This window comes from Manihot esculenta, chromosome 17 (genome assembly GCF_001659605.2).
Source record: "Manihot esculenta cultivar AM560-2 chromosome 17, M.esculenta_v8, whole genome shotgun sequence".
Lineage (NCBI taxonomy): Eukaryota > Viridiplantae > Streptophyta > Magnoliopsida > Malpighiales > Euphorbiaceae > Manihot > Manihot esculenta.
In genome coordinates this window covers 22,092,574-22,101,965 of record NC_035177.2, presented here as the reverse complement: position 1 = coordinate 22,101,965, position 9,392 = coordinate 22,092,574, and the positions used below count along the sequence as shown (strand labels likewise).

The following is a 9,392-nucleotide window of genomic DNA, read 5'->3' as shown; positions in this document are numbered from 1 at the left end:
CTCATCTGCAAGCTTTACTCAGCTTATGCAGAGGGTTGGTCTTTTGCAAAAGGGGTTGAACGTTTTTGAGAGAAAAGAAGAGTTGTGAGGGTTTGAAGCTTTTGGAGGAGGAGTTGCTGAGTTGGCTGTTCCTCTTCTGTTTTCAAGAGGTAAGGGAAGTCTTTCAACTTGTTTTAATGATTTCTAACAGCTTTTAAAGAGGTTAAGGGGAGAGTTATGTATATAGATTTAGTTTTGATGTTTTAATGGTGTAAGTATGTATACGTGTTATAGTTGCTGTTTTGTTGGGGTTAGTAGGTAGTTTTGGACCCCTTGGTTCATATACCTGAGTATATGTGAGTGAAGGAGGAGGTCTGCATGTATGGAGTGGGGTTGGTGCTTGGCAAGCTTGTTTATGGACGAAGCTGAGTTCTGGATGAACTCAGGTTCGGCCGCCGAAGGGAGGATTCGGCCGCCGAACCCCTTGTGGAGGCAGGTTTCGGCTGCCTAAGGTTGCTTCCGAAAGAATGGACTTTCGGCTCTGTCATGCACATTCGGCCGCCGAAAGTGCCGCCGAAGGTGCTCTGTCCAGCCTTCTTTTGCATGTTTATGTGATTGTTTTCAGAGGTTCAGAGGGGATTATAGGGGATTGTTTAAGAGTTGATAAGAGTATGTTTGACACCTCATTCGAGTCCATTTGTGTAGGATTGGACCCGACAGTTCAGGGAGGTCGTCAGGATTAGCAGTTGCAGCGTCAGTCAGGTTTCTGCTTGAGAAGCAGAGGTGAGTAGAACTAAACTTAATCTTTTTATTAAATAAACAGAATGCTTTTCAGCATAGGACATGCACTACAAAAATTTCCCGGATTAGTAACGGAAATTTCCGTTACTAATTATTAAAAATCCGTTACTAAAACCATTTTGTAACGGATTTGTAACGGAAATTTTCCGTTACAGTGAACCTCGTTGCTAATGCATTAGTAACGGATTTTATAGTCCGTTACTAAATTAGTAACGGATTTGTAACGGAAATTCCGTTACTAAATTTGGTTTCCGTTTAGTTGATTTTAGTAACGGAATTTTTTGGTAACGGATTTTTCCGTTACAAATCGGTTACTAATTTAGTAACGGATTAGTAACGGAAATTCCGTTACTAAATTTAGTTTCCGTTTTGTTGATTTTAGTAACGGATTTTTCCGTTACTAATCCGTTACTATTTTTAACATATCAGTAACAACTTAATCCGTTACTAATCCGTTACTATTTATAAAATTATAATAAAATATTATAAATTATATAATCTAATCAGACAAACCTGTAAATACACTCACATATTACAACTAACCTGTAAATACACTCACATATTACAACTCATCTCAATAACAACATGTAAAAACCAAATGTCATGAATGAACTCAAATCCAATATCATATATTATGTAAATCAAATCAAACATATATCCAAACATCCAGCTGTTCAATTTTAAACTCAAAAAATTAACAAATTCTTTATTATCCTAGTACATATGTGTAATGAAAAAAGAAACTATAAATGTGTAGTGTTCTCGTCCTCGTCCTCATCATTTGTTTCATCTGCTTGATAAGGAGGCTGTGCAGGCTGTGCAGGCTGTGCAGAAGTTCCCTCACCGGGAGCTGAAGGCTGGTTGCCTTGTCTTTCACTCACAAGCTGCATAAGTAAATCCTTCACCTGTGAGAGCTCAGAGGTAATCCGCACATTTTGCTCAATCAATGCTTGTTCATTATCCTCACGCTCCTGTAGCTTGCGTCTGAGATCAGCCATTTCATCTTGAAGATCCTGATTTTGCTGAGCTGATGTGAAGGATGTATTAGCAGAAGTCTTGTTTGGGAAGAAAACTGAAGCCTGTGATCCAAGACCGTACACCCTTCTTTTTTTCTCTCCACCTACTGCCTCAAAGTATAACTGAGCCTCATCAACGCGGGATGCCTGACTACTGTCATTATCTGTCTGTGATGCTTGCTCTTTCAAAGTCAGAAAGCGATCCTTCAAAAAAAATACCATGTGATATAACAGTATAAACTACAAATCAAATAATTTACTATAAATTTATTTAATTTCTCACATGAATGGACTTTGAGCGTGCATCAACAAACTCTGAGGAACCCTTCTTCTTATGCGTAGCCTCAAATAACTCATGAGGTAGAGGATCTCTGCCTAGTCTTTCGCGCTGCAAGTAAAATATAAATAGTAATAACATGCTTCAATATAAATTCACAATAAATTGGATAAATTTAAAGTATTTGAAAAAATTTAAGTGAGAATGAATATTACGTACCATCTGTTGTTGATGCCTATACTGAGATATGGATCCTCCACAATGTCTTGATGGGCCAGCACCTTGCCCACCTGTTTCACTCTTTCTGTTATTTGAGAATTTTTTGCATTTCTCTTTATACTCAGTTGCTCCCCAAGCGAATTGCCATGCATCCATTACTCCTTCTGTCAGTGATAGTCTCTTCTCCTTCCCATTCCTTACGCTACACATAAGGCTACGATATCGCTCGGCAGCTTTCTTCCTCCAAGCTATCTTCATCAGTTGTTCTATTGCCTCCTCCCATAAGAAGTGTTTCTGTAATTACTCACATTTAGCTACAAATAATGCACAGTAAAAATAATTACATGTACAATATAATTTGTATTACCTTAAATTCTTGCCAATAGAATTCTTTAACCTCTTCTGGTACATTCTTCCAACAAAATCCATCTGCTACTAACTTTTCCTTGAAGATCAAGGTAATCCGCCTAGCAATCGGATCAGAAGGCTGCATGCTGTAAAAGAATAATTGACAAACAAAATAATTTTGAAATAAGCAAAAAAATTAAATGCATAGTTAAAAATACTTATAAATTTTACTCACACTGAATTTACTAAGTGAATATGTGGTCTGAGCCCTGTAGGTGCACAACTACCAGAAGCAGATGCAGATGTAGCCGTAGATGCAATAGGTGGCAAACCTATGGGTGCTGAGGCAGTAGCAGATGTGTGCACTGATGCAGGAGTGGATGATGCAGCACCCGGTGTGGATCTCTCACCCTGGTCTGGTCTAGGAATCAAAGCAGTGTGTTGTACCAAATCTTGATTGACATTTTCTGATTCAGTTGTGTGGACACTACCCCTGCCATGGTCTCCTCGACCCCGTGATGAAGATCCGCGTCCTCGTCCTCTCATCCTGTACAAATTTACATTATAAAAATCAAGATGTAGTTAACATATTTAATAACTAAAAGTAAAAATAGATATCAATTATGTTATACCTTCTATTCACTATCTACATCTAAGTCATCATCATCATCATCATCTGTTTCTGTTGCTATTATAGTTTCATCTTCATCATTTTCTTCACCATCATCAATTTCAATAACATCCCCAGTTGGATCATTTAATTGTTGTGTTGAATCATCAATTTCTCTAATTATGGCAGTGTGTTCCATTTCCTCTTGTTGAAATGGTTCATCAGCAGGTTGTGTATTTTCTTGTGTTGGAAGTTGAATTACAGAACGTGCTTTGACTTTTATAGCAGCCCACCAGTCAATTTTATCTCGCTTTAGGCTAGGATACGGAGTATATATCACTTGCATTGCTTGTACTCCCAGCACAAAAGGCTCATATCTATTAAAAGATCGTTTATGATTCACATCGACAAGTTTATATTTACTATGGATCTTTGTGCCTACATTTGGAGTGGGGTCAAACCAATTGCATTTGAAAAGTACAACTCGCTTGATTGGAAGACCTGGATACTCCAAACGTATAACTTCAAGCAATTGTCCATAGTAATCGCTTTCTTCGCTGCTGTAATTTGACCCCTTAATACACACCCCACTGTTCATTGTTGCTCTACTTGCACAGTATGACTTCGATTGAAACTTATATCCATTCACCATATATCCATTGTATGATGTCACACTTCGTAATGGACCCATTGCAAGCGATATGATAAACTTATTGGATATGTTATTGCACGAATCATGAGCAAAATTGTTGAACCATATAGAGAATTCACTCTCCAATTTGATGTCAATCTGAGAATCATTGACCAACGGATCATTTGAGCGCAATTGATCAATGTAAATGCTGGAAAAACCTCAACTCCATTAGAAAAAGTAATTTATGAACATAATATATAAATTACTTATTTACGATAACTTACTCAATATAGGGTTTCACTTCTGGACAATTTAATAATATGTACACTTGTGCTGCTTTATACTCATCCTCCATAAGATATCTGGTTGTCCCTTTTCCTATTGGTCGACCGGACTGCATGAAGATTGATAGATTGCCTTCATAATTTTCAGTACTTTCTGAAATATCAACATTCCTTGGCACTTTTCGATGTCTAGTTTGGACATACGATTCAAAGTAATGTGCACAAAATGAAGTTGCTTCTTCTACTAGGTACGCATTACATATTGATCCCTCGACTCTAGCTTTATTTCTGACATTATTCTTAAGCCGTCGCAGATATCTATAAAATATATGACCAACATTAGTAAACATTATTAAATAACTTAATTAAAGTGAAGTTAAAAGAACTTACCGTTCAAAAGGATACATCCATCGATATTGCACTGGACCTGCCAGCCATGCTTCATATGCTAGATGGAGAGGGAGGTGTTCCATACAATCAAAGAAGCTTGGAGGGAAAACACGCTCAAGCTTGCATATGATTAAAGGAATTTCACCATGCAACCGCAACATATCACTCTCACTTATAGTGGTAGATGTTAACTCCTTAAAAAAATTACTCAACTCTGTTAAGGGTTGCCACACATTTGATGGAAGCAACTCACGAAATGCAATTGGCATAATCCGCTGCATGAAGACATGACAATCATGACTCTTCATACCAAACATCTTCAGCTTCTTCATATCAATACATCGCCCCATATTGGAAACATATCCATCGGGAAACTTGAGATTTTTCAACCAATCACATAATACTTGCTTACTTTGCTTATCTAGAGTATAACAAGCTTTGGGATATCTCCTAGTGACTTGATCCATTTCCAACTCTGGCCGATCACAGATCACATTTAGGTCTGCCCTTGACTTGGCATTATCCTTTGTCTTTCCCTCAACACTCATTACAGTGTTGATTATATTTTCAAAAAAATTTTTCTCAATGTGCATTACATCAAGATTGTGTCGAATCAAATTTGTTTTCCAATACGGTAAATCCCACAAGATGCTTCTTTTTCGCCAACCGCATTGCTTTGATAGACGGGAATTTATTTCAAATGCATCCTCATCTATAACCCTCTTAAACCCCAATTCATCAATCTGTTTAAGTATTTCTTCACCGGAAATAGGTGGTTTAGCTTTCTTAGTAACAGATACATTCTTCCTAAAAGCTGTTTTGTTTCTTCTAAAAGAATGGCTAGGAGGTAAAAATTTGCGATGATTATCAAACCATGATTGCTTACCTCCTCTTGTCAATGTGAATGCATCACTATCTTCCATGCAATAAGGACAAGCAGTTCGTCCTGCAGTGCTCCATCCAGATAACATTGCATAAGCAGGAAAATCACTTATAGTCCACATTAAAGCAGCTCGCAAGTTGAAATTTTCTTTATTGAATGCATCATATGTTTCAACTCCATTCTCCCATAAATCTTTCAACTCAGTTACTAGGGGTTGCAAATACACATCCAACTTATCTTTTGGATTTCTAGGCCCTGGGACAAGTATAGTGAGAAACATATACTCACCTTTCATGCATAACCATGGGGGTAAATTGTACGGTGTCAATATGACAGGCCATGATGAATATTGCTGACCAGATTGTCCAAAGGGTTGAAAACCATCGGTACACAGTCCAAGACGGACATTACGTTTCTCAGCACTGAAATGAGGCCAATTATTATCAAAAGCTTTCCATGCATGCGAATCAGCTGGATGATGCATTAAATCATCATTAGTCCCATGATTTGCATGCCAAGTCATATCCTTAGCTGTAGCATTAGATGCGTACAACCTTTGTAGTCTAGGTGTGATTGGCATGTAATACATTTTACTATAAGCAACTTGGGTTTTACTAGAGCTCTGGCTAACTTGCAATCGTTTGTACCTCGGATGATCACACACCTTGCACCTGAGCAATTCATTATCCTCACCCCAATAAATCATACAACCATTTAAGCAAGTATGAATCTTCTGAATTGGTAATCCCAAGCCTTCAAGCAATTTCTTTGTAGAGTAGAAATTATCAGTAAACAAATTATCAGTAGGTAAAATCTCTTTGATGAATTGGCAAATATTGTCAAAACAACGTTCGGACAAATGATGTTCAGATTTGATATTCAATATCCTTGCCACAGCTGACAGTTGTGAATGATTTTCACAACCTGGCCACAATTCCTGATTAACAGCGGCCAACATGTCGTACAATCTCTGAGTAGATTGATTTGGAGGCTCATTACTAATTGATGGGGAGAAACTCGGTCCTGCTGCATCTACAACTAGTTGTTCATAAGCATTAGAGAACTCAGTATGTTGATATTCCACATTGCAAGTGTTGTAAGTCGAATCATTACTTCTCCCGTGGACCTCATTGTAGGTTTGCATTTCTCCATGCAAATACCATACATAATAGTCCCTAACAAACCCATATTTCATCAGATGAAACCTAACTGTACTCTCATCTTCAAAACTGCGATTTTGGCACTTAAATCGATTACATGGACACCTAATAAGTTCTCCATTCAAACAGTCTGGAAACTGTTTGGCAGCTGATATGAATTCATTTAATCCTTCAAGGAATAAAGGATTTAGTAGACCATCTTTTAGTCTTGCATACATCCAACCTCTGTCAGAATGCATATTGTACCTATTATACCTAGAATGTATAACAATAAATGAAGAGTTGGTCACAAGGATGTCCTCATCTAAAAAAAATATTAATAAATAAAGTAATGGTTATGTAAATAAAGCAACTAAGTCCCAAGTCAAAGGAAAGTCCACAGGAATCATAAGGAGAGAAAAGAAAGCAAAATAAGCCACAAACTACCATGAATGATACTAAAAATAATCTCCAATCTAATCTCCAAAAGTAGTATTAATTTAATTTAATTAATTTTAAGTATTAATTTAATTTTAATTTAATTAATTTTAATTTAATTTGAAGTATTAATTTGAAATATTAATTTTAAGTATTAATTTAATTTTAAGTATTAATTTTAAGTATTAATTTTAAGTATTAATTTAATTTTAAGTATTAATTTTAAGTATAAATTTGAAGTATTAATTTTAAGTATTAATTTAATTAATTTAATTAATTTTAAGTATAAATTTTAAGTATTAATTTAATTTTAATTTAATTAATTTTAAGTATTAAAATTAATTAATTTAATTTTAATTTAATTTTAAAATTAATTAATTTAATTTTCATTTAATTTTAAAATTAATTAATTTAATTTAATTTTAATTTAATTTTAAAATTAATTTAAGTATTTTTTCCTGGACTTCAGTATAGAATTTCTCTGTATCTGATATAAGGAGCAGTAGAAAGCTCATCACATGCATAGTTCATTTAATCATTTCCTAACAAAAAATGCAGAAAAGCAGGGGAAAAAGTCTTAGATGATTGATATATATATTATGTCCACAATATTAGGAATTTGGCAAATAGAGGATCCCTAGTTAGGTGTACATCACCAACCTCCCAATCTATTATTTGCTGGGTGTAATTAAAAGAACTGTCCTCCCTTTTTCAAGAACCTATAAATTAAGGCACTTGTCCAATTCACCATAAAATTCAGCTCTCACTACAACTATCTAAAATAGGAAGAAACAGTATAGGATATTAGCGAAACCTCAGGACTTACAAGATTTGGCATAACATTATCAAGTGCTCAAAAACATCAATAAATGAGCTTGTAAATAATTTCTCCAAAAGGACTTGTAAACTAATTTTCGCACAAACACAGGCACAAAAATAAACAAAAAAAGAACCCACAGCATTTCACCTGAATAAGTGTCATAAATGCTGATTATGAACTGAAAATAAGCTGAAAAAAGAACACCCATGGTACAGTAGAAGCAGCCGCTTTTCAACATGTACAAAAATAAATAAATAAATAATACCACAGACAGTAAAACTTTTACTAACATTAGCAGAGTTGATACAAGTTGTGAGCTTAATGCAACATGACTGAGGTTCCTTCCATCTATCAATTTACTTCAACTCCACCAGCCAAGGAAAGCAATAGCATAGCGCCTAGTAGCTCAATGACTATCCTCAAAAATCCACGCTCTTCTCCTCCTTCATGTGCTTTATGTCCTTTCACGTGATTCCCTCTACTCCCTACCTCTTCCTTTGTAACCCCTTCCCCTCCAAAAATAGAAAAGTCTGTAACACTATTCTAAATCGTTCTTACTGTAGCTAGAAGATATTATATTATTAGAATTGTTCTCCTCCGAATAATTCAAGGGTGTTGAGGGATTAGTCTTCCAAATGGAAAAAAAAAAATTCAGCAAATATCAACTAAGAAACTAGAGCATTCTACTGCAGCATCATATTCCATCTTAATCCCCATATAAATCAGTTCTCAATGATTTAACAACATTAGAAATGCATTAATTCACCCAAAATCAAACAGACATACGGATCAAAGTCCAAAGAGAAACAAGATCATTTTTGGCTCTGAATGATAAAACAATCGTTCCAATACGACACAATGCATAAACAGAGCAATGCCACAAACAGCAAACAGGAACAATTTCAAGTTTGCAATAACAGTGTCCACAAATAATCAAGTTTATGGGTCTTCAAAATTAATTCAAACCTGCAGTGATTGGACCAGCGGATGACGCGAAAATCAGCAGAGGCTTGCTTGACGACGAGGAACAGCACCGGACAGTAGAAGAACGGGACCAGCGGATGCGCCGATGAGAGGGAGACGGACTAGACTGACGGAAGCAACGACGACAATCAGAGGGAGCGATGGCGAAAATAGAAGAAGTAGCCACCACCAGCGGACGCAGCAACGGTGGTGACAGCGGATGGTGACAGCGGGTGGTGACAGTGGGTGGTGACAGCGGGAAGAGAGGTTTTTGTTGAAATGCCGGGAAAGGAGAAGTAAATCTGTGTGATTGAGAAAGGGAAAATACCCTATTTCGTATATTAGGGATTTTAATTTTAGTAACGGAAACATCCGTTACTAATTTTAACTTCTGTAACGGATAGTTTATCCGTTACTAAATAAACTGAATTGAAAACAATTTAGTAACGGATTAGTTAATCCGTTACTAATTTTGTGCCCGTTGAACCAATTCTGTAACGGATATTAATCCGTTACAGAATTTAGTAACGGATTAATAACGGATTATTTAATCCGTTACTATTTTTGTTCTTTACATGATATCCGTTATTA

At 36.0% G+C, this 9,392-nt stretch overlaps 2 protein-coding genes across 2 annotated transcripts; both read right to left on the bottom strand.

Moving 5' to 3' along the window:
• Nucleotides 1-1,523: 1,523 nt before the first annotated feature.
• Nucleotides 1,524-3,186, bottom strand: LOC122722234. The gene is made up of 5 exons (XM_043952420.1): nucleotides 2,876-3,186; nucleotides 2,660-2,786; nucleotides 2,293-2,586; nucleotides 2,080-2,184; nucleotides 1,524-2,000 (listed from the first exon to the last, which is right to left on the bottom strand). The coding sequence occupies exons 1-5, from the start codon at nucleotides 3,184-3,186 to the stop codon at nucleotides 1,524-1,526; spliced, it is 1,314 nt and encodes a 437-aa protein (XP_043808355.1).
• Nucleotides 3,045-7,105, bottom strand: LOC122722181. The gene is made up of 4 exons (XM_043952258.1): nucleotides 4,559-7,105; nucleotides 4,169-4,486; nucleotides 3,273-4,092; nucleotides 3,045-3,187 (listed from the first exon to the last, which is right to left on the bottom strand). The coding sequence occupies exons 1-3, from the start codon at nucleotides 6,838-6,840 to the stop codon at nucleotides 3,276-3,278; spliced, it is 3,417 nt and encodes a 1,138-aa protein (XP_043808193.1). The 5' UTR covers nucleotides 6,841-7,105; the 3' UTR covers nucleotides 3,045-3,187; nucleotides 3,273-3,275.
• Between the last annotated feature and the right edge of the window lie 2,287 nt (nucleotides 7,106-9,392).

What these genes read in the sequence shown, in the direction of transcription:
- LOC122722234 (XM_043952420.1), bottom strand. Translation starts at nt 3,186, where the DNA reads ATGAGAGGACGAGGACGCGGATCTTCATCACGGGGTCGAGGAGACCAT. An exon ending in ATAGGCATCAACAACAGATG is followed by an intron (nt 2,185 to 2,292) that starts GTACGTAATATT and finishes TTTTACTTGCAG; the next exon opens with CGCGAAAGACTAGGCAGAGA. An exon ending in CACGCTCAAAGTCCATTCAT is followed by an intron (nt 2,001 to 2,079) that starts GTGAGAAATTAA and finishes TTTTTTTTGAAG; the next exon opens with GATCGCTTTCTGACTTTGAA.
- LOC122722181 (XM_043952258.1), bottom strand. Translation starts at nt 6,840, where the DNA reads ATGCATTCTGACAGAGGTTGGATGTATGCAAGACTAAAAGATGGTCTA. An exon ending in TGGATGTATCCTTTTGAACG is followed by an intron (nt 4,487 to 4,558) that starts GTAAGTTCTTTT and finishes TATATTTTATAG; the next exon opens with ATATCTGCGACGGCTTAAGA. An exon ending in GAAGTGAAACCCTATATTGA is followed by an intron (nt 4,093 to 4,168) that starts GTAAGTTATCGT and finishes AGGTTTTTCCAG; the next exon opens with CATTTACATTGATCAATTGC.